The sequence below is a fragment of the Leptonychotes weddellii genome, chromosome 1 (assembly GCF_054177405.1).
Source record: "Leptonychotes weddellii isolate Sample4059 chromosome 1, ASM5417740v2, whole genome shotgun sequence".
NCBI classification, from domain to species: domain Eukaryota; kingdom Metazoa; phylum Chordata; class Mammalia; order Carnivora; family Phocidae; genus Leptonychotes; species Leptonychotes weddellii.
The window spans coordinates 59,339,308-59,365,253 of record NC_138369.1 but is presented as its reverse complement, the minus strand read 5'-3'; the positions used below and the strand labels follow the sequence as shown (position 1 = coordinate 59,365,253).

Genomic DNA, 25,946 nt, shown 5'->3' with positions numbered 1-25,946 from the left:
CACATGTCGGTGGCCTGGTCTGCTTGCCTTTGGTCATTCAAACTGTCACACATGGTTAGTATTAACATTCCAAACACAGCACTGTGATGCTGTGCCACTGCTTAATAACCGTTAGTAAGTTCTCATTTTCTGTAAGACAAAGGCCAAATTCTTTAGCATAACCTTAAGGAACCCTTTAGAATTTGGATCCCACCTAGCATTGCAAACTGAACTAAATATTCTACAACTGTGGTTCTAAAGCTGGAAAAAAAGCATAAATGAACATTTTAAGGCCTAGAAAGTCCTGTAAGATATGGGCCCTTACCTAGACCCCCAACCTCATTCTGGGCTACTCACCAATTACTCATTAAATTCTAGTTACACACACTTCCTCTTTAGCACTTAGAGATCAACAATCTCTTTCTTACCTTCAGGACATAGCACATGTTTCTTTTCCCTGCCTGGAAGGCATCTAATCCCCACTTCTCATATAGCTAACAGATGCCTGCTCATCCTGCAATCCCATTTTACGTCCCCTTCCCAGGGAAGCTCTTCCCTCCCCATTACTTCTGTATCAGCATTTGCTGTTCCTTTCTCCCTGACACAGAAGTCATTCTAAGTTGTAATGCCCCCCGTCTTTTGCATGTTTTTGTCACCCTCACCAGAATGGAAGAATATAGGGACCATATCTGCTTGGTTATCCAGTGTATACCACATGCTTATTCTAGTGCATGAGACACAGGTGCTCAATGTTTTCAGAACACACAAATGAACATCAGAATAACCTGGCTAACTTCTTAAAATGGAAGATGCCTAGGTCTCCAGTCCCATACACATTTCTAGCTACCTACTGACCTTGTCACTTCACTCCAAGGATTCTGATTAAGTCCAAAAATCTGCATTTTTTGCAAGCACTCCTCGTATTTCTGGAATAGCTGGCAGAATTTCATTCCCTTGCTGAATATGAACGCAGCCACACCTGTCCATCCCAGTGCCAGCCGCCATCCTGGGTAATCATAATGCCCCTCCCACAAATTCTCAAGTAAAATTACTCTCAACAAGTGAGAAAAACAGCTGTTACCAACCCTACACTTTACTCCCAGCATTTTCTTCTAGTACATGCTTTCATATTTTCCCTCTTCCAGTTGTGATATGAAGCTTGGTTTAAGAGTCCAGGTAGGGGCGCCTGGGTGGCTCAGTTGGTTAGGCGACTGCCTTCAGCTCAGGTCATGATCCTGGAGTCCCTGGATCGAGTCCCGCATCGGGCTCCCTGCTCGGCAGGGAGCCTGCTTCTCCCTCTGACCCTCCCCCTTCTCATGTGCTCTCATTCTCTCTCAAATAAATAAATAAAATCTTTAAAAAAAAAAAAAAAAAGAGTCCAGGTAGATACTGTTAAGTGGGTTACAGAAAGGAGAACTGATGCTAGGTAGCTGAAGAGTAACTGTATCCTCATGATAAAAAAACAAAAAGCCCTGGTTGGTCCACCTATTCCTTTCCTCTGCTACCAACATGCACACAATATAAACTACCACGTATCAGCCATCATTTTTGATGGGTAATAAGAACTCTGCCTAAACTAGGCTTAAACAGCACCAGTGCAGGTGTCAAGCAGGACATATACTTTGAATGTGATCTTGGCTACAAACTGGTTCTATTCAATTTCAGCCCATTAATAGGTCAAGTTGTATTACCCTTTTCCTAAGACAAGTAATCTAATTAGAACTGCAAGATGCTGTACACATGACACTCAGAATACTTACCTGCTTCTACAATAGCTGGTTTATTACTAGAGCAGACAGACAGCACCTTCAGTACCCTGCTCGTGGTCCACAGTAGTTTCTCGTAAGTGTAGGTCCTCATTATATTTACTAAAGCTTGAGGTCCACCACTAGCCAGAATGATCAGCTAGAAAGACATGTATATATATATATATATATATATATCATTAGTCATGGAATCTTCACCATATGCCCAAGAAAAGCCACATTACCAACCTATTTTATTATACAAGCATTTTAGCCAGCTTGCCATTGACCTAAATGTATTCCTGGACCCATTACCCAGATCCCCATACTGGAGCCCTGTTTAACTCCTCCTCCTACAGCATTCCACTCAAATTCAGGAATCCCAGTACTCCCAAGAATATACCAACTGTGCCCCAATTTTCTTCCTCCCCCACTGATCACAGCAAAAGAAACAAACAGAAACCATGTTGGTATGTAACAGTAAGGCCCAGATAATGATGCTGTATCAAAGTGGATTTGTTGAAAATCTGAACCAGAACAGGCGCTTAGAACTCCTAATGATTTGGCTCTTGGCTCTTCCTAATCGTTATTCACCTACTTAAAATGATGTATCACAAAATAGTCATTCATTCTTGTCCTTTACTTCCCTGTATACCCCCACCTCCAAACTATCCTGATTTTCTAAAAAGAAATCTCATCACTTCATGCTCTGCTGATACTGAACTGCTTTCCATTACTCTTTGAACATATTCTACAAGGCCCTGCGGGACCTGCCCTGCTGGGTATCTCAACAGTCTCAAACCTTTACTCTTCATAAACTCATCCCTCTCCTCCCTCAGTAGGACTTTCAAAGGTGTCACTTCCTCTCTCTGACCTTCACCTAGTCAGTCTCTCCTCATCCCTGAGAGCTGAACTCAACTATCACTTCCTCCCATAGGTCTCCCTGAACCTTCCAAACAGGATCTGGTTCACATATATGCTCTCATAGCCCCTCTACTTCCTTGGAATAAATGGATTAAATAATAATTAGATTATTATCTCGGTGCCTATCACCCACCTAAGAATGAAAGCTCTAAGTTTGCCCACTATATCCCTATCACCTAGCTTCATACAAACAGACAAATATTTAAAGAAAATAGATGTCCAACTTTTTTTTCTAGGATATACACAAAGGATGAAGCATACAAAGAATGTGCAAGAGTCCACAGAAGGACATGACACTGGATTCCCTGACGCTCCACGAACCACATTCAGAACAATTCTTTTACCTTGCTTTCTTGATTGCCATAAGCTAAAATCTGAAGGCAGTCTGTTGTAATAGCCAAGAATTTAACATTTGTTTTGTTGAGCAAGGCAACCATTTTCTGCAGCCCACCGGCTAAACGCACTGCCATTTTAGCTCCTTCTTGATGCAATAAAAGGTTGTGGAGAGTTGTAATGGCATAAAATAATACAGAATCCACCGGTGAACTGGGAAGAAGAAAAAAGCCTCGTCAGAAATGCTGTGATGGCACTCTTCGCCTTCCTAGCTTCAAGCATTCTGACCATGTTTTCTTACCCAAGCATCTTCACCAGGGCAGGAATGCCCCCAGACTTAAAGATGGCCAGCAAGCCCTCACGATGATGAGAAAGATTGTGCAAGGTCCCAGCAGTACAGCGAGCCGTTTCCACATCATTTGTATTCTGCATGGTGCGTACAATAGCAGACACCATCTGAGGAGAACGCATGATGGCGTGTCTGGAAGCTTCCTTTTTAGAAAGCTGATGGACCATAACTGCAGCCTTATTAACCACCACCTATAATGTATAGGAATTAAAAGACAGCATTAGTTTTCAAATACTGATATTGGGTAGACAATCTGAGGCTCCCTCCTTGAAAGTTTTCTTCAAAACAGATTAAAAGCTAGCTGTATCGTTACTTACCTGGTCCTCATCGTTTAGCAGTTTTGTCAGTTCAGGGATTGCACGTGTGGCAAGTTCTGCATCATCTTGATAGTTAATCAAATTTACAACTGCATGTTTCAGCATCTGTGATGGTTCAGCCAAACGCTGGACATTAGTAGGATGAGCGGCATCAAACTGTGTAGATGGGATCTGCATGCCCTCATCTAAGGTCTCAGGGAACATAGCAGCTCGCACCCTCTGAGCTCGTGTCATCGCATACTGACCATCAATATCTGGAAAAGATAATCAGCACTCACTATCCATAATTCAGCATTCACCTGAATTTGTGCTACCCTAAGTGGTAAGGTAGTATCACAATCACTCCCCTCTCTTTACCACATCATTTTATTTAAGCGATTACACGCTAACTTTTTTAAGAATCATTCTCAAAATTGACTTCTGACTCAGTATACTAAGGCAATAACACTCTTACCAGCTACTTGTTCTTGAGTGAAGGACTGAGAAAAGCCCTGTTCCCACTCGTACAGGACTTGGGTGGTATCCACATCCTCTTCCTCGGGATTGCCTTTACCACTCAGAGAAGGAGCTGTGGTAGTGGCACCAGAATGGATTCCAGAGTCCAGGTAAGACTGTTGCTGCCAGTGACTAACAGCCGCTTTTCTGTCTGGCTCCATGGCCATATCCAGCTCCATCAAATCAGCTATAAAAATCAAACAGCATTAGCATTACTACCACGGAAATGTTATCTTCACTTTAAAAATCTGTGATATGACGACCCACTGAAATATTGTTAGGAATAGTCAAATCTGAAAGACAGCCAAGAATAACAATAGCCAGTATTAGCTCAGTGATGAAATATCTACACTCTTAGGGGACCACCTAACAGTTACTCACTGAATTAGTGGAAGAATGGTACTGCATCCAGGCTCCAGAAGCAGTCATCCAGACTAGATTCCTGCTGGTGGCTTGTTTGCTATTTCACCAAGCCATTAGGAGGAGTGAGCAGAAAATGGAGCAAAAGGTAGCCTGACAAGTAAGCAGGGAGAGAGTAAAGCAGGGGGATCTGAGCCAGACTGGGTTAATGGCAATGAAGCAGAGCCCCGATTCAGTAACTGAAGACTTATGATACAAACCTTGGGTAGCCATTGCCCACACAGGATTTTCAAAACCGTTGTATGGTGTGCTTCAGATACCCTAAAAGAGTTAATCAAGTCATTAGGATTTAAAATTAAGTTTGTTTTTAGTACTTTTCAGTCACTAGGATGGCCTGCTAAACATCATAGACGATATCCATGAAAAGCCCCAAATCCCCTTTTATCATGTGAGAGTGAAACCCAGACTCCAGAGTCTCCTCCGTAACACTCAACCACAGCTCCACCACTGCTGAACCTCGAAGTAAAAATTCCTCATTAACAAGCACCTCTTTTTAAGTAGAAATACAAATTACAGTTATTCAGGAGGTCAGAAAGCATAATTACTGTAGGTAAAGAAAATTTATAGTGAAAGCCAAAGTGGAGGAAAAAAAACTATTCAAAATCAACTCCTCCTTGAGTTCCCAAAAGGCCTCTCTCCCTTTTTAACTTCTTTCACTGAAAAATTCTGGACAGTGGAATTGGACATGGGGAAAAAAAAAAAACAAAAAACCCCACACCAGATTTTCATTAAATGGTTTTTCTTTCCTGATACAATGCCATCTAAAATGCCTTCACTTAATCTTTTACTAAGAAGTAAAATTACTTTTCAACTGCAGGTCTGCAACACTTGTAGTAAAAAATTTTACTTTTTAGTAAAATTTTTCTAGCTCAAATTTATAGCAATGATGTATTATAAATATAAGTATTACTGACTAATGCTGTTTTGATTATAAAAAGCTTAATCTCTCATATGTATAATTACACATATATTTATATATATAAATCTTAGCATCTATGCTTGCATTTTGGCTTTATTGTGTAATAGTCAGAATACTGAATCACATGGGAAACTACTTGCAAATGAGAATTGTTTAAAGGCTCATGGCCACTAGACATTCCTAATAACAAAATTTCCTTTATCACAAAGTATTCCCCTAAACAAGTTTATCTTGCACTACAAATTACATATTGGCTTACCAATATGTAAAGATAGGGACTAAAATATTTAAGTGTGAAGTGTGAATTCTATCAATGTAAAAAGGAGTCTAAAGTTGGAAACTACACTCTCAAGTCCTATTTGCTCGAATGTAAAGGAAGCATGTATTAATTATTCCTGAAATTGCTCTTCCAGTACTAGATTTTTATAACCACAAAGATCACTTGACACGTAAAGATGACAAGAGTGGTGGATACAATTGTTTTAGTGTCCACAGTACAAACAACTGACAATTTTTGTACACAGCAAAATGAAGGACAGAAAATAATAAAGGTGGTTCCTCTCATTAAGAATCTTTTAAGATACCAAGCAGGATTATGTGTTTAATGTTTTGATTGGGAGTGGGGCATAGAAACCTGAATTTTTAATGAACATTCTAGGATGCACAAATGATCTGCAGACCACACTTTGAGAAATACCCAAGTTCTCTATTCACCGATGCTGCATTTTAGTTTTTATTTTTCCAACTCTCTGGAAACTGAGTTCCCCACTCCAGCTCCCAGTATACTTCCGGGAAAGGCGACCTAAAACATGTCCTACATTAGGCTCCTCCTTTGGCCAATGAATGCCACAGGGTTCAGAAACCAACTAGTCAGTATAATATACATAAATAATATGTGTTAATCAACTTTATGTTATTGGTAAGGCTTCTGGTCAATAGTAGGCTATTAGTAGTTAAGTTTTTGACAAGTCAAAAGTTATATACAGATTTTCCACTGTGTGGAGGGGTTGGTGCCCCTAACCCTTGCACTGTTCAAGGTTCAAGTGTACATGGCTTCAAGGCAAAAACATTTATAGTATTGCTTCCTTGTTGCTGATGCAAAAGCAAAACATTTTGCCATGTTACTGTGTAAAATCTGTTTATATGGGCTGATCTGTAATTTGATCATAATCTATAATGATTTTATGGAAAAAAGCAAGCTCCTATTCCAAACTTACAACATCAGTTTGTATGTTGGGGACTTGTAAATACTATTATTTTTATAGCACTTTAAATTTTTTATGCAGCACACAAAAGAATTATTTTTGCTCTTCACTACAATCCTATGTGTGAGGGAGGGCAAGTGTCAATCCAGCAGGCTGAGAAATAAAAAGTAGGAAGGAAAATGGGGATTTACATAAGCAACAGAATAACCAACTCACTCCTACATTACTCTGCAGACAAATCCAAATTTTCCAAAAATATGAGAACTCTTCACTTTAGAAATTTTTTTAGAAATTGAATATACTGTCCAAAGAGAACTAGGCCAGAATCTTGCCCAAAAGGAAAGCTTTCCTCATCCTTCCTGTGGACAGAACTTTCGGCCCAAGGGCTGGCTACCCCCCACCACACCCTGCCAATCATTAGGGGCCCAATTCTAGAGGTCCCAATTAACCAAGACTTACCAAACACATCAGAAAAATCTTCAATATCAAAGGAAAAAGTTCAAGAAAAACCAACAGAAAAACCTACTCCAGAGTAACACAGAATTTTAAAAAAGGGTAAGGGTGGGGAAGGAAACAGAATGTTTCAATTTATTACCCTCAAAAAGATTGGAGATAATAAAAAGCTCACTAGATAACCAAAGGTGAGAATAAAAAACCTCTTAGAGCATAAAGGAGAAAGATGCTCAATATACAAAAGAGAAGAGAGAAGAAACAAGATGATCAATCTAGAGGATCAAAGCTCCAACTAATGGCCATTTCAGAATTAGGAGAAACAAAAATGGGGAAAAGCCCATTAAGTACCAACTCAAGATAAAGGGAGGGCATAATGCTAACGAATTATGAAGTACTAAATGTTCCCAATGCAAGTGATCACTAACTACAGACTGCATTAGAATGCTTTGTGTCTTGCCAGCTTTATCACCACCAAGTGGTGCTTTAACAAAGAAAGAGGATTGCCAGGATAGCCAATTTATCCAGTTTAGTGAGGTAATGGATACATGCATCCTTCCTTTTATTTTTTTATTTTTGTTAAACATGTATTCTTTCAGTTATCTCAAAATTTATCAATTTTTGATTTAAAAATCTGTAAGTGTTTAACATACAGAATAGAAAAAAATATATACCCTTTATATATTAATAATTTCTACCTAGATGAAAAATTCATCCTGATCCACACCTTATTCAAAGTATTACTAATAAGCAATTTTTGCTTCAGCTTTTCTAATAGGATTACTTAAGCATCCTAGGCTTTTCTTTTTTCTTATTAGGAAAAATTTCAAATAGGCAGAGAAGTAGACACAACTGTATAATGAACACCCACATCACCTATACTTAATGACTGTTAATATTATGCAGAATTTGTGCCCTCCCACAGAATAATTTTAAAGTAAGTTACATACATTAGTTCATTATGTGGCTATAAAAAGGATATTTTTTTGCATACCAGAACGCTTTTATAAAAGTGTTATATACTAGCTATGACTCAATTTCACAAGGAGTGAATTGGAGCGTCTACTTCACCTTGTATACCTTAAGTGGCCTTCTGTCAAAGTCTATTTGAGAATTCTTGACATGATACAGGTTTCACACTAAAGTTTACTTCTCCAGTTCCCATTAGGACAAATTATCTTAATTACCTTAGATTTCACAAAATGTCAGTATTACTAACTAGGAGTAACTCTGCTATGTAAAAATAAAGCAGATCTATTATAAAGCCACAGTTTTATACTGGCAGTTCATGCAAACAATTCACTTTCCAATAACCCGTACTGGAAGAACCAAAGCCAATGACTTATTCTGTTTTCAAGTAAGAAAACACAACTCTATTTCAGGAGCATGATAAACTTACGAAAATCCTCAGGGATTAAAAACCGTTCTAAGTAATATTTGCTTTGTAAATCTAAAAGCACAAACATAATGCATTTTTTTTTTGTGGCTGTTGAATTTTTTTTTTTAATTTTTATTATGTTAATCACCATACATCATTAGTTTTTGATGTAGTGTTCCATGATTCATTGTTTGTGCATAACACCCACTGCTCCATGCAGAACGTGCCCTCTTTAATACCCATCACCGGGCTAACACATCCTCCCACCCCCTTCCCCTCTAGAACCCTCAGTTTGTTTTGCAGAGTCCATCGTCTCTCATGATTCATCTCCCCCTCCGATTTCCCCTTCATTCTTCCCCTCCTATCTTTTTTTTTCTTAACATATATTGCATTATTTGTTTCAGAGGTACAGATCTGTGATTCAACAGTCTTGCACAATTCACAGCGCTCACCATAGCACATACCCTCCCCAGTGTCTATCACCCAGCCACCCCATCCCTCCCACCCCACCCCCCACTCCAGCAACCCTCAGTTTGTTTCCTGAGAAACACAATGCATTTTTATTAACCATCCCTACTAATACCTTGCCAGTTAAAAAATTTACAGTCTCCTCAAATCTTCCTGTTTGGGCACTTTTCATTCATCAGTAACACTTTTAAATCACAACTCACTCTAGTTTCCTTCTTACTTTTACTCCTCAGCTATGTCTTTGTGTATTCTGAGAGGAATCTCCCTTTACCAGCCGATAAAAAACAAATACCTAATGACACTTTTGCTCCTCCAAAACGCCTAACATTAATGCCCTTTGTATTATCTTTAAATACAGAGGTGAAAAAATCGCTACTAGAATATGAACTGTGACTAGGAAAAATTAGGACATTTCCCAAATGATCTCTCTCCCTCCTTCATTTTATTGTCTTCCCTATTCTCTACCCTACCTATAAAGTAAAACATATATATGCTTAGTATAAAATGATATTTTTCCTTATCGTTCCTATCATAATGATACACAGTTAATGACGTTTTGGTATATTCAGTATTTTATTAAATTTACTATCGGTATTCTTTTAATATAAACATACAAAAACCAATTCCTTGTATTGTAGACCCTAACAAAATATTTTCATCTATACTGTATCATAGGTCTGTACTGTAATTTAACCAAATCTCCCTTTCTTGAATATTTAGTCCTCCCCCATTTAGTTTGCTATTCAAACAATGCTGAACAAAAATGTTTGCATATAAACGATTCTCTTAGTTTCTTCCACTTACCTTCCAGGAGGACTGCTCCAACTACTGGGTTAAAAGGGTAAGAATTTATAAGGCCTTTGTTACACAGCTCCATAATACTGAGGGAACATAAGCAGACAATTTTCCACAGAAGGCCCCATACGAGTGGCCAGCCTACCAAGCAAGGTGTGAGGAGCATCAACTGTTACCTCAGGACAACCTGTAGTAGCCATGTCCATCCATCTAATGTACACACCACCTGCAAGTTTTTCTAAATTCTGAAATTACATGCTTAATTTCTTTTGTTTGTTTGCCACATGTAGCCTTTTCGGCTTGCCAGATTCTTTTTTTTTTTTTTTTTAAAGATTTTATTTATTTATTTGAGAGAGAGAATGAGAGAGAGAGAGCACATGAGAGGGGGGAGGGGAGGGTCAGAGGGAGAAGCAGGCTCCCCGCCGAGCAGGGAACCCGATGCGGGACTCGATCCCAGGACTCCAGGATCATGACCTGAGCCGAAGGCAGTCGCTTAACCAACTGAGCCACCTAGGCGCCCCTGGCTTGCCAGATTCTTAATGCAGTCCTTTTATATATATATATATATTTTTTTTTTTTTTTTTAAAGATTTTATTCATTCATTTGACAGAGAGACACAGTGAGAGAGGGAACACAAGCAGGGGGAGTGGGAGAGGGAGAAGCAGGCTTCCCGCGGAGCAGGGCGCCCGATGCGGGGCTCAATCCCAGGACCCTGGGATCATGACCCGAGCTGAAGGCAGAAGCTTAATGACTGAGCCACCTAGGCGCCCCTGTCCTTTTATATTTTTATAAAATACATATATATGTTACATATAAGAAGCTCCTTGAATAATCATTGGTATAGCATATTTAGGCCTCCTGTGTATATCCGAAAATACGATTTTACTATTTAAAATAATTGACTATGGTAATATTCTTTACACTCTGATATATCCTTAGTCTCACCAATGAGTAGCTTCACACAGAATCTTTGGTCAGTAATGTAATCCTAAAACAGTCTGGATCCTTCAGAAAAAAAGATAATGTTTTAAAACACACTTTCACTTTATCCACTTTGAACAAACCACTACAAAAAGCAGATAGTTTTTCTGTAGCCTATATTAATCTAAGCAACCAAAAAGACAGATATTTTAAAACACAGCTATCTCAAAGTACATAGGAAATAGCCTTTATCTACACAGGCACATTTTTATAATTTCCAAATATAATTTTATGCCAGCTAAGTTAAAAAAATGTTTAATGTCGTTGATATTGTTGATGCAGTAAAAGTACAAAGATTACATGCCAGCTTCTTAATACCTGGGTGCAAAGAGAATCAGAAATGAAGGGTATTAAAGATGCCTTCAACTCTCCAGCATTTTTTTAAAGTCAAATAAATACAGCAAAAATACATACATCTCTTAATCTGGGTCACCCATGAGTACATGACTGTTACATTATTCTCTATATCTTGCATAGCAAAAATAACTGATTAAAAATAAAACAAGGAAATGAACATTTCAGGTAAACTCCAAATATGATTTCAAAATATGAGAAAATCTTTGTACTTTACTATTTTCAAACAATTAAAATGGAACTATCCATAAAAGACACAAGTATTTCATGTACATTTTTGTCAAACCAACTAAACCTAACAAACTCAAGTCTCAAAGATGAGGATAAAATAAATACTCTGTCTCCTTAAAGAGGCAGCAGTCACAAAAGCTAACCAGGCTACAAGTCTATTTTAGAAGGCTAAAGACTATAAGCTATGTGGGATGTGGGAGGGTCTGTTTCCATTATATCCTGAAACTGAAAATCCTGCTTCTCTTTCGAGTTCACAGAATGATGATTAGCTAAATACTTTTTAACTTGAGGACTTTCTTTAACACTCTAGAGACACTTTCACACCCATTTTAAGTTACAGTGTGACAAGGCTGCACAGAAAGCAGTTCACAGTTAAACTAGATTTTTAATAAAACGGACCATTATGTACAAACTACTTTCTTTTTTTTTTTTTTAAAGATTTTATTTATGTATTTGACAGAGAGAGACACAGCGAGAGAGGGAACACAAGCAGGGGGAGTGGGAGAGGGAGAAGCAGGCTCCCCGCAGAGCAGGGAGCCCGATGCGGGACTCGATCCCAGGACCCCGGGATCATGACCTGAGCTGAAGGCAGTCGCTTAACCAACTGAGCCACCCAGGCACCCGTACAAACTACTTTCTTATATACAAATAGGTTAGAAAAATATAATCACAAAAAGATCTCATTCATGAAAGCAACAATAAAAACAAAGTACATACAAGATTAAATGGAGTTATGTTTTTTGACTGGAAAACTTTTATATTAAGATATTGTTGGCTTTCTCTAATTTAGTTTATAAGTTTAATGTAGTCCCCAAAATTCTCAGATTTCTTTAGCACTGAAAATGGTTCTTAAGTTCATTTGGAATAGAAGTATAAAGATAATTAAAAAAAAAAAAAAGCACTGAAATAACTATGAGAAGGGACCAATTCTATCAGATACTAAAATACATTATAAATCAACAGCCACAGCAATTAAAGAATTGCATAATTGGGATATGAATGGATAAGAGACTATTGTAATCATACAACACCAAGATATAATATGGCAATTTAATAAATCAAAGAGGTGATACTTCAAGTAGCGGGAGACAGGTGGATTATGTGATTAACAGTATCAGGAAACGGGCTTGTCTTTGAAAAAAACATTTCTTTTATCCTTTTTTCATCTATTTTCATTTCACTATGTTAAAATTAAACCTACATTTATCAAATACTTACATGTAAGAAATCAAACAAAACAATGAGATAAAACAAGATATATATAAGCAAGGGTGGTATATATAGAAATACATGATGGTAAGAAGCCAAACAGAAGTATGGCTTGAAACTCTGGACTATTTGTGTGTGTACATAAAATTTTTAAATTCCAGACAACAACAACAACAACAAAACCCCACCACATACAAAGTAATTTAAAAAATGACACGCTGGACACAAGACAGGTAAAATAAGATTAAAGGCTAATATCCACAGTACACAAAGAACTAAGGACAAATCAGTAAGAAAAAAACATCAGGGAAAGGGCAGGAACCATCATTTCAAAGGAAAAATAGAAAGCAAGCAATAAATATACACAAAAGAATAGAAACTCATTTATTTTGCTTATCAGACCAGTAAAGATAACCATCAATTTGTTCTCTATGGTTAAGAGTCTGTTTCTTGGTTTGCCTTTTTTTTCTTGCTCATTTGTTTTGTTTTTTAAATTCCACACGAGTGAGATCATATGGTATTTGTCTTTCTCTAACTTATTTCGCTTAGCATTATGCTCTCTAGCTCTCTCCATGTTGTTGCAAATTGCAAGATTTCATTCTTTTTTATGGCTGAATAATATTCCATTATATATAAACTACATCTTCTTTATCCATTCATCTATCAATGGACACTTGGGCTGCTTCCATAGTTTGGCTATGCTGCTATAAACATAGGGGTGCATAATATTTTCTCAAATTAGTGTGTTTGTATTCTTTGGGTAAATACCCAGTACTGGAATTACTGCATCATATGGTAGTTCTATTTTTAATTTTTCGAGGAAACTCCATACTATTTTCCACAATGGCTGCACCAGTTTGCCTTCCCACCAACAGTGCAAGAGGGTTCCATTTTCTCCACATTCTTGCCAACACTTGTTTCTTGTATACATGGTTTTTTTTTTTAATAATACAGTACTGTAATAAAAGTATTTTCTCTTACGATTTTCTTCACATTTTCTTTTCTCTAGCTTACTTTATGGTAAGAATACAGTATATAATACAACACACAAAAAATGTCTTAATCCTCTGTTTATGTTATTAGTAAGGCTTTTTTTTTTTTTTTCCTATCAACAGTAGGCTATAGCAAGTTAAGTTTTGGAGGAGTCAAAGTTATACAGAGACTTTGGACTGTGTGGGTCTGGTGCCCCTAATCTCATTATTCAAGAGTTAACTGTAGTTAAACTGGCAGAAACTTTCTGGAGGGTAAGTTGGCACTACCCATTAAATGTAAGTGTAAATACCCTCTCACTTTAAAATTCCATTTTTAAAACAGAAATGTATTATGCAGGAATATTCACAGAAGTACGCCAAGAGGTCTGCACAGTGAAGCAGTCATAGAAATTGCTGGAAATTACCCAAATGCTCATCAACAAGGGAATGAATAAAAAATAATTTATTAAATGGAATATATTTTCATCCATTTAACAAATACGTAACACCTTTCATATTACTGGCACTGCAGTAACAGTGAATAATTCTATGATTAGAAAGTTAATAAAAACAAAACAATTTAAAGAGAACTGCTGTGAAGGAAATAAACAAGGTGAGAACAGAGTAACTGGCTGAGGAGGAAGGCTACTCTCGGTAAGAGTGACGGATGATGGAGGGACATCTGAGTAGAGGAGGAGAAGTCAGTCACCTGAAGACGGGACAGAACACTTCATGCAGAGAAAAAGTGCAAAGGAAGGTTGTGAGCTGTTTGGTAAAGGTACTAAAAGGTCACCAGTGTAACAAGATGTCAGGGAACTATGAAAAGAGGAAAGGACCAGGTCAATAAGGATGTAGAATAAAATCCAAAGTGCACTAGGAAGCCACTGAGATGCATGTACTGTGATTTAGGCCTTTCAAAATTCACTCTAGTGTCTGTATGGATAAAAAAGAGGGTGAGGGGCCAAAAGAAAAGCAGGGACACCAATCAGGAAGCTACTATTAATTGTAAATCACCCAAGTGAGAAGGGGTAGTGGATAACTATGTAGCCATTAAAAATAATGAATAGTTTTAGGGAAAAAAAAATTCAACACATATCTGATATGCAAAACATTTGCATATTTTAAGATTTTTGCATACATTCCCAGAATTAAATTTATGTAATACAATAGTATTAGAAATGATATATGTCCAAGAAAATATATCATTTAGCCCCATATGTGTTAGCCAGTGATACTGAACATTAAGGAAACGTTTCTAAGTATGAAAGCTAAGTGGCCTATTTTAAGACTCTCTGAGAAAGAAATGTGGAACCTTCTCAGCCAACCATTAGTACCTCAAGGCAAAAAAAAAAAAAAGACATATTCTTTGGAAAAATAATGTTTTCTAAAAGCAAGGAAATCAAACACTGCATTTTTTTGATATTCAGACAAATAACATTTTATTTAATTATATAATTTTCCTATTTTTAGTAGTTTAATAGAAATTTTCATTCAGTTCTTGTTCTATTAAAATGGCACTATTCTAAGAATCAACTGCATCACAAAGTAATGCCAGATTTGGCTGACTTATTTTAAATATATTTTACAGCGTAATTTTAGGATGTTGCCTTGTAATATCAGGTAAACATCTAATTTTTCCCTTGACATACTTAACAATGTATCATAATTAAATGCTTAGTAACTTGAGTTCTGAGTCTAATGTTACCCCATTGAATGTTTCCAGAAACCTCATAAAGTAGACAACATTCCCCAAATTATCAGATTAAAAGCCTGACTAGGAGCAGTTAATATAAGAGTATAGCTAATAAACAGATCAGTTAAAATTCAAATCCAGGTCTTATGTTTAAGCTCAGAGTCATGAAATTTTAATCAAATCATATATCCCACCCCCATCTGAAAGCTAAGGACAATTCGTATTTAACAATGTTGCAGATCAATGCAAGAGAAAGGTTAGCAAAAAGAACTACATTCTTTGAACAGTGACTACAGGGAAAAAACAAAACAAAACAATCTAAGATGCGACTCACTACATACTTCATACTTTGACTCCTGCCTAGCTAGATGGCACTACTGCTGACAAGAAAATGCAAAATTTTCAAACACAAGCTTATTACTCCAAGGAGATGTAAGAGTTTACTTCAAGAAAGTCTCCAGATGTTAATCTCTAGGTTCAGGCTATAGGCAGAATTAACAGCAAGGGACTCAATGACTTCTAGAAGTAATTAATGCATTACTTTATACCCCTTAATAATAACCTTCCTCTTTTTCACTTGTTGTAAGAGTTTCCCACCATAGAGCACAGAGACCTTAAAAAAAAAAAAAAAAGTTCAATGTGTGAACACAGTGAGGGCTGGGGCTATTATCTTTAGTTTTCTCATTGTATCCAAAGTGCTTAGCACATACCAAGCTTTTAAAGATTTGATGGACTGAATGTGCCAATAAGAAAGATGTTCAAAAAAACTAGACAGCAAGACAAATGAAATAATACAAAGGCTGAGATAACCAAAAAACAATTATATATAACCTAGGAGACTTCTTAAATGCCTTTAGGAACATGAAGGATTCATTTATGAAGAACATATATCTGAAACAGAGGTCAGCAAACTTTTTCCGTAAAGGGCCAGACAGTAATTATTTTAGGCTTTGTAGGCCATAAAACGGGACTACACCAAAATAAAAAGCTTTGCACAGCAAAGGAAACCACCAACAAAATGAAAAGGCAGCCTACCAAATGGGAGAAAATATTTGCAAATGATATATCCAATAAAGATTAGTATCCAAAATATATAAAGAACTTACACAACTCAACACCAAAAAACCCCAAACATCTAATTAAAAACTGGACAGAGGACCTGAATAAACATTTTTCCAAAGAAGACCTATAGACAGCCAACAGACGCATGAAAAGATGCTCAACATCATTAATCATCAGGGAAATGCAAATCAAAACCAGTATGTGATATCCGCTCACACAAACCAGAATGGCTAGTATCAAAAAGACAATAGTGTTGGCAAGGATGTGGTGAAAAGGGAACCCCTGTGCACTGTTGGTGGCAGTGGAAATTGGTGCAACCACTGTGGAAAACAATACGGAGGTTTCTCAAAAAATTAACAATAGAAATACCATATGATCCAGTAACTCCACAACTAGGTATGTATCCAAAGAAAACGAAAACACTAATTGGAAAAGATATATGCACCCCATGTTTACTGCAGCATTATTTACAATAGCCAAGATACGGAAGCAACCTAAATGTCCATCCATAGATGAATGGATAAAGATGTGGTGTGTGTTCATAACATGGATGGACCTCTTAGAGGGAATTACGCTGAGTGAACTAAGTCAGACAAAGAAAGACAAATACCATATGATTTCACCTGTATGTGGAATCTAAAAAACAAATGAACAAAAAAGCAGAAAGACTCATAAATACAGAGAACTAGTGGTTGCCAGAGGGAAGGAGTGAGGGATGGGTGAAACAGGTGAAGGGAATTAAGAGGTACAAATTCTCAGTTTTATACATATATACACATATATATTTCCCAGTCATGAAATAAATACATCACAGGGATGAAAAGTACAGCACTGGAAACATAGACAATAATACAATAATATTGTAATAGCGTTGTATGGTGACAAATGGGGACTATGCTTATCCTGATGAACAGTGAGTAATGTACAGAACTGTCAAATCGTTATGTTGTACACATGAAACTAATACAACACTGTATGTCAACTATACTTCCAACAATAAAAATGTTTTTTTAAAAAAGATCTTTTTTGCAACTACTCAACTCTATTACAGTGTGAAAGCAGCCACAGACAGTATGTACACAAACAAGCATGGCTGTATTCCAGTAAAACTTTACTCATGGAAATCGCACATTTGCAATTTCATGTACTTTGACGTGTCATGAGATCTGATCCTTCTTTTGACTTTTTAATCAGCCATTAAAAAATATAAGAACTATTCTTAGTCCTCAGGCCATACAAAAACAGGTGGAGGACAGTAGTTGCCCATCCCCTCACCTATTTATTACATACTTTCACGGAGAACAAACCAAAGGCAACTGAGTTTACATTTTTAATTAAGTACATTAGACCTAAATGTGAAGACCCAGTAAGAGAAAGCGTTTTTTAAGTAAGTTAACAGGTTGCTGAGAGGTCACACACTGCTTTTGCCTGTACCTCCAGAAACAGTTTATGTGAAAAACAAAACTGGAACAAATGACATATGAAAGCCACATCAAGACCATTTATTTGGGAAAAACACTTCCGGCCATTAACACCAGGTATGGACTAAACCAGAATTAGGCCTCAATATATGTATGCCTTTTAAAGTCTTTTTTTTAAAGATCTCCGTGTTTGCTTGAAGGACCCTTTAAACTGGCTACCAGATCCTTCCAATGAGTCTAACCTAGAAATTTAAACAGAGGACTCCGCTCCATCCCCATGGTTCTTTAACCCAGTAGGGCTGGGATAGGACCCTGGCATTGCATTTTTAAATTTGTTTAAAGTGTCATACATGTTGCTGACACTGCTACCCCCAGCAAAGGGCTACAGCTGTAGATGAACCATATCCAACTCTATGTATGTAATGGTCAGCAACTCAAGTTAAATAATAAAACAAATGGGACTCCACAGAGTAACCACAGGGTCAGCTCTTTAAGAAACACCTTTCATTAAGACAACACAGATTCTTACTGTAACCTTCTTTTTTAAAAGATTTTATTTATTTGAGAGAGACAGTGAGCACAAGAGGGGGTGTGGCCCTGACCTGAGCTGAAATCAAGAATCAGATGCTTAACTGACTGAGCCACCCAGGTGCCCCGATTCTTCTTAATCTTTAGCAACCTTCTGTATCTCACCACGCATATGAAGTTTATGTTACTTTCCCAAACAGAAGGACATTTTTGCTGCCTTTGACAGCCTCACCGTAGTAACAGGTTTCATAATCATGAGGCTCTCTTATATTTAGGAAGAGTAGCAGAATATTACAGAAAGTAGAGTGAGCTAGGAAGCTTTTATTTTCAAAATGTGACTACTTTCATTATCTCAATACAAAAAACCCTTCAAGGAATAGCTCTAAATCTCTATTTTAAGCCCAAAAATACACCAGTAAATGAGTCATAACCTGGAGGTATATATGAATGCCTCAATGGTATATTATGTTCTTTGTTTTCTCGATTCGCCAATTTGTGATGTTAATCAAGATTTTCTGTTCCACAAGTTTCCCCACAATTCCTTCATTTACTGAAAAGTTCAAGGATATAGCAATACCAATGGCATAAATACAACGTATGTGTAGATTTCATTTATTCAACAACTGTTTATGCAAATGCTACATGTGAGAAGGTATAACAGATTCTGGGTAGACGGTGGCGATTAAAGCAGACATGGTCCTTGCATCCTTGAAAGAGCGATATGTGTATAACTAAGTAACAAGTAGGAGAAGGGAGTGGAATGACACAAGGACAAGTGGAAGGTCCTACTTATAGTGGCCAAAGGCTTCTTGAAGGTAACCTTCAAAAGCCGAGACCCGAAGAAGGACGCAAAAGAGACAGCATGTAAGGAGCAGAGCAGGAACATTCCAGAAACAGGAGTAACATGTGCAGAAGCCCAGAGTAATAAAGCCCTGATCACGTTTAAGAACGAAACCTCGAGACCAGTGTTTAATTATAGTGGGAAAGTGAGTTCAATGAGATGAGGCTGAAAATAGCCAGATCCTGTAGAGTTCTCTAGCCTTTGGTAAAGAATGCTTTTTTTTTCCCTAAGTGCTACTGAAAGTCCATGAAAGGTTATAATCTGAATAACAAAATCCCACTGAGTTTTTAAAGATTTTATTTATTTACTTATTTGAGAGAGAGAGCACGCTTGTGCATGTGCAGGGACAGGAGGGGGGATGGGGAAATAATCTCAAGCAGACTCCCTGCTGAGCATGAAGATAAAGGCAGGGCTCAGTCCCAGGACCCTGAGATCATGACCTGAGCTGAAACCAAGAGTCTGGATACTTAACTGACTGAGCCACCCAGGCGCCCATTGAGTTTTTAAAAGCTGATTTTGGTTATAATGGGAAAAACTGAAAAGGGGACAAGAAATAAAGGGAAACCTGTAAAGAAATTATAGCAAATAGTCCAGGTGATGGTGGTGGCTTAAGCTAGGGTAGTATAACTAAGCACTAAAAATAGCTACACTGGAGAAATACTTTGGAAATAGAAACAACAGACGGGTTGTAATAAATGAGAGAACTTAAAGTAGGGTAAGAGGAATTAAAGAAGAATCTTAGGTATCTGGGTTGAGCAATTAGGTTGTTATACTGAGTTTAGTGCAACAAAGGAAAAAAAAATGGGGAGTATTTCCAGAACTGCACTGTCCAATACGGGTAGCTACTTGTCACATGTGGTTATTTACATTTAATTTTATTAAAAATTAGTTCTTCAGATTGCCATATTTCAAATGCTCAATCGCCACATGTAGCTGTTGGTTACCATACCGGACAACACAGATGTAGAACATCTCCACCACAACAGAAAATTCTACTGGTGAGGGGTGCCTGGGTGGCTCAGTTGTTAAGCGTCTGCCTTTGGCTCAGGTCATGATCCCAGGGTCCTGGGATCGAGTCCCACATCGGGCTCCCTGCTCTGCGGGAAGCCTGCATCTCCCTCTCCCACTCCCCCTGCTTGTGTTCCTGCTCTCGCTATGTCTCTCTCTGTCAAAAAAATAAATAAAATCTTTAAAAAAAAAAAAAAAAATTCTACTGGTGAGTGCTGTTATAGAAGGAAGAAAGAAAAAAATAAAAAATATATATATCAAATGCTGGGTAGTCCAGCAAGAATAAAGCTAAAAAGTATCCATATAGTTGGTCAACATGCAAGTCCAATAGTGAGCTCAGTGGAGCATATTCACTGGAATAAATGAAAGCAGAGCATGAACTGGAATGGGAGATGAAAAGCGGAGACATGTCCATAGGATAGGAACACACTGTGAAATGGAGCACAGAAATAAAAGGGGCATTAGCTGGAGCAGAACAAAGCGTGTCCAAGTCTAGAATATTCACCCAGCCAACAAACCTTTACTGAGCACCACCTGTAACTTGCAGACACTCTTCTGGGTACCAGGGATACAAAATTAAGACAAGACCAGGAGAGGAAGAAAGAACAAACAAGTAAACAATGTTACTTCAGAGTATAAGTAAGTGCCACAAACCAAATAATATGATAAAATGAAAATGAGTGAACAGGAAAGACCTCAATGTAGAAATGATACTTGAACATGAGCCATAAATGACAAGAAGGAACCATCTCTGCAAAGGTCTGGGATATACCTATATGCTATTGGGAATGATCCAAATGAGGTGATAGAACTCGCTCAACACACATTTACCAATTAACTTACTTATGCAGTATGGCTGTAGGCATTGGGAAGAAAACACTCAAGGATACAGACAAAAATCCCTGTCTTTCTGGAGTTTACATCCTAGTAGGCTAAGAAAAAAGAAAATAACAAAACAAATGTTATATTATGTTATCTATTATGTTACAGAGTGATAAGGGCTAAGGAGAAACATAAAGCAAGAAAGGAAATAGGAAGTTAGGGAAGGACTGTGATTTTAGACAGGACAGCAAGAAAAAGCCCGAAAGAGGTGAGGAAGTGAGCCATGATATGGGAGCATGCTTCACCAGTTGGAGGAAAAACGTGACAGTGGCACAGAAGAAAAGGAAAGTAATAGGTGATAAAGAGAGTGCTGAACAGAGGGGTTTGTGCTTTTACTGAATGAGATGGTAAGCATCTGGAGGTTTCTGAACAGAAAAGTTACATGATCTACTGCTTTAAAAGGATTACTCTAGCTACTGTGTTGAAAATACGTCTTAGGGGAACAAAGGTGTAAGCAGGGAGACCAGTTAGAAGGCCTGTGCAGTAATCTGGGCAAGTGATTACAATGGCATGGCTATGGTAACTAAGAGAAGCAGACTTATGGAAAATTGGGAGCTCAGCTCTAGATGTATATTAAGTTTGTGATGCTTCTTAGACACCCCAAATTTTTTTCAAAATAGTTGGGTATTAGCATGTAGAGTTCAGAGGAGAAACCCAAGCTAGGGATATAAATTTGGAAGTTATCAGCAAATAAATGTTATCTGTTTAAAGCTATGAGACTGGAGTGTATTTAGACAACAAAAAAGGAGAGGTCCTAAAACTAAACTCTCGGCCACATCAACAAAGAGGTCAGAGATAACAGAAAAAGCAAAGGAGACTAAGAAGGAACCACCAGTGAAGTACGAAGAAAACTGCTAGCAGACATGGTGGCCTAGAAGTCAAAGGAAAAAGCATTTCAAGCCAACTGTGCCAAATGCTACTAATAGGTTAAATGAAATGAGGAATGGAAATTTATAACAGTGGTTGTTGGTAGGGTTCAAAAGAAAAGGGAGAGTGAATATAAGCAGAATTTTCAAGGTATTTTGTGTAGGTGGTGGGTGAAAGGGGAGACAGGAAGAGAAATCTGTTTTAAAATGAGATAAACAATCATTTTTGTATGCTCATGGCAAGAGCTAGTAGAGAAGGAAAAACCAATGATGCAAGAGAAGGGAGACTGACAAAGAGTAATACTATTCTTGAGACCAAGAGGGAATGGGATCTTGTGTACAAATGAACTGGTTGTCCTTATCTTGGAACACTAAAGTTCATCCACCGTGACAGAGAAAGTGAAGAGCAGAGTCACAAATACGGGAGCATGCAGGAATTCTTTCAATTATTCAATATGCTTAGTGAAATAGAAAGCAAGGGCATTAGATGAGTGAGGATAGGGGAGGAGGTGCTGGGATATTTGAGAAAAAGAAAAATAGAGTCATAAAAGAGGGTGAATAGACCAGGGACCATTGGGCATGAAGCCAGAGAAGAACAAAATTGTTGAGAGTATATATAAGAAAGTGATTATTATTCAACATGAAATTTCAACTGGGTATAAGTGAAGGTGAGGGGATACTGAAAAGCTTAGATGGACAGACTGTAGTTTCTGGTGGAGATGAAGGGCTGTTGGAACTGGAAGTATTTACTAGAGGAATAAGACAGTGGGACACGTGAAATGAGATTGGGGTGGGGATAGTTACTGATAAAAGACAAGGTATTCTAGGATATGAAATGGGAACACGTGGATGAATTAGATTGAAAAATAAGATCACTGAAGAAGAAATCAAGGAACTAATAGCCCAGAATATTGGAAGCATCTTTTATATCAATGTTCCTCAAAGAGCCAGACCATGACACCATAAGGAGCTTGCGCCAGATTATAAATCAACACACTGCGTCTTTTATCAAGAAGAATTTAGTGACAGGTGATTTATATTCTGGCACAAACCCTTTATCATAATCCATGCTAGTAACTAACAGTTCAGACCAGACAACATTTTGAGTAGCACTGTTGACATGGACACTGATATCACCAAGAATTATGACAGAAATAAAGAAGACAGTGAGCCAGGCTAATAAAGTGTTCAAGGAAGGAAGGAGATGACCCTCCTTACTTTTTCTTCTTTTCTCAAACATCCCAACACCTCCCCAGGAAAGTTGGTAGATGACTAAAATAGAGTGGTAGTGGGTAGTATAATTTGATGGCATGAGAGTCAAAGTTTGAAGTTCTGGAAAATAATGGTTAAGACGTGACAATGAGAAACAAAGACATTTTCTCTACCTCTTGGTTTAGTAGTAAAAGCTGTGCAAAAAGGTACTGAGAGAGCTGCAAAGGAAGTAGCATTATCAGGAGAGAGGCTAGGTTACAGTGGGATTAAAAAAGAGAAGGGAACATTCCCAGAATACACTGAAAATAAAAGGGGTCTCCTGATGACTATGAGTTATAGAATGCACAATAAGTGAATTTGAGGATGATAAAAAGTGGGCAATGGAGAACAACAACAACAACAACAAAAATCCCACAAAAAAACAAACAACAACAACAAAAAACAATGGGATTAGAATCTGGAGGGATAAGACTAACACAGAAAAGTTAGGTATAACTAAAAGAACAAAGTCCTTGAAAAGGCATGAGTCAGGACTGGCCTCTGACCAGGATATATACTCTTTCCTCCATTTTAAAGATGGACATTTGATGCAGATTGATAGATAGGGTGGTGAAGGAGTTCCTGCTTAGCTTCTGATGGGTGAGAGGGGACTCATTTGAAGAGCGGAGGTTAAATAGTCTTCCTGTCTTGGAGCTTTCTAGAGAAATGGAATACAATCTGGGGTATAATGGCAAAGGGAGAAATCTGAGGCCCTTTAGCCTATAGTCAGGGTATTCTTCAAACATGATTATTAAGTATTCTTACAAAAAAAAGTCCAATTTTAGTACTTCCCAGCTTCCACTTTTGAGCAATATTAATTTAACTATCATTACTCTGCCTCATGAGTGACCCCCAATCTTTAGGTGTTCCAGACTTTTAATTTCTTAAACTTTCTAGCCTCTTATTTCTTATTCTATGGGAAACAGAATGACTAGCACTCTGATTCAGGACCCAGGAAAAAAGACAGATGACTTAAGGCAGGAAATAGTGACCTACAGGACAACTATCAGAGAGTAACAGTTTTACTACATGAATGGATCACACAAAATATTCATAACTAGAAGTTAGAACAATATAAACCTAATTTCATAGTCTCACGTGTTTTTTTCAACAGACGATAATAAAAAAATAATAAAATAGCTGGACTTAAAAACCAAACTGTAGAATTCAGCAAAATGCCAGAAAACAGACTAAACTTACAAATGTATCGAAAGAGTTACATGTGCATGCATACTAGGTTTCCTATAACATTTAATGTCTACTTTTGCATCTAAATGAACTATTAGGTAGACAGAAGTAATGTCTGACATTGCTGCAATCTTTCAGTAGCTCAGAAAAATAACTGTCTAAGCCAGTACTTTCTACATAGTAGAATGGAACACCACTTGGAAACCTCCACAGTTAGACTGGAAAATATTTCCAAGAAACCCTTGTTCCTGTTTTACACATATGGCACTCATCTAGTATATGGCAAACTTCAAAGACAAACTCACTCCCTATATCCTTACCCCAAACCACTTAATTATACTTAAAAAAAAAAAAAAAAGTTTACAACAACCACTCCTCAGTGCAGCAAATTACTACAATCATTTAAGATCATCTTCAAATTGCATTCCCAAGAAATTTTGCAGTAAATCTAACTTCTCACAGTTTTATATGAAAAATGTACAATAAAATGTGTGTATATACATACACATACATCACAATTATTCCAGCTATCCTAAAACCCTTTTAATAAAAACTTATTAAACTAACCCTACAGCCTTTGCACATCTTTTACTTCCAAGTCAGATCAGCTACCAGCATTCACGGTAAGATTTATTAATCACAGATATGGTTTGTATGCCTTGAGAACTGATGAACTTGACAGAACTTAAACAGGTTAAAAATATCTCCCCCCAATTTTTTTCACTAATTGTTTAACCTATCTGTTACAAATCAGTTAAAAGGAAACAGTACAGCAACAGGTGAATTACGAAATCACAAGTAAAACTGTGGGAACATTAGTGAAGAAATGAAGAGACAAATAAATACGGGAGAAAATGGGAAGTGCTATGAAGCATTTTCACTTCAGCATCATCCAAGCATTCAACAAGTTCATAAGAAATCAGAGGCAGGAAATTTCTGGAATATTATAAGAGAAACTTTACAGTGGCTTGACAAAGTTACATGGGGACAGTGGGATAGGCCAAGGAGTAAGCACCTCTGAGATAAATGTTTTGTGAAAAGTTCACTGATCAGTTTTGTTTGTATTCTATACCATATCATATAAATACAACTGTACCACTATTCTCAGATACTGCGTTTTATAATCAATGACATAGCTTGTCATTTAAACATGTAGCTTGCAGACTAAACACCCAACTTTTCTAACTCCAGAAATGAAAAACTTTGCCCTAGCAACAAAAAGATTTAACCAAAATCTATTTAACTGCCTGCATAAATTTATTCTACCCAAGTAATAGCATGCCATTAATTTAAGTAAAACTTATATTCAATTAATTTTTCATTATCTAAACTTTGCTTTTAAGTTTTGGATTTGGTCTGATAATAGTTTCCGTTAAAAGTGAAGACTTCAGATAAAAACCAGGACGTGATTTAAAGACATCAATAAAATTTCAGGCTGACATGATTATGTACACACAACCAAAACATGTCTAGCATTTTTAATATCTTCACAGATTAAGTTTTGAAATCTCTTTTAAAAATGCTCTTTAAAAAACTATAATTAAGATGACCAAGTTGTTATTTCTCCTTTTCTTTGACCAAAACTATCTTATAATTCCTAAACTCAAGTGTGAGTTTCCCAGATTTCACAAACAAGTTAATAATACAAAAGTGCTTTTAATAGCGGGAGGGGAAGAATGAAGC

The 25,946-nt window shown here is 37.2% G+C and overlaps 1 protein-coding gene across 3 annotated transcripts in view; it reads right to left on the bottom strand.

Annotated features, from left to right (window-relative positions):
• The window catches only part of CTNNB1 (catenin beta 1), a 40,513-nt gene that overhangs the window by 8,692 nt on the left and 5,875 nt on the right, over positions 1-25,946 (bottom strand). For all 3 annotated transcript variants that reach the window (XM_081824949.1, XM_081824957.1, XM_081824958.1), the window contains exons 2-7: positions 4,763-4,823; positions 4,102-4,329; positions 3,648-3,901; positions 3,283-3,521; positions 2,993-3,194; positions 1,740-1,884 (exon numbers count right to left, since the gene is read on the bottom strand). In XM_081824949.1, the coding sequence (XP_081681075.1) occupies positions 1,740-1,884; positions 2,993-3,194; positions 3,283-3,521; positions 3,648-3,901; positions 4,102-4,329; positions 4,763-4,775 (1,081 nt within the window). In that variant the 5' untranslated portion in view covers positions 4,776-4,823. The remainder of the gene's footprint in view (positions 1-1,739; positions 1,885-2,992; positions 3,195-3,282; positions 3,522-3,647; positions 3,902-4,101; positions 4,330-4,762; positions 4,824-25,946) is intronic.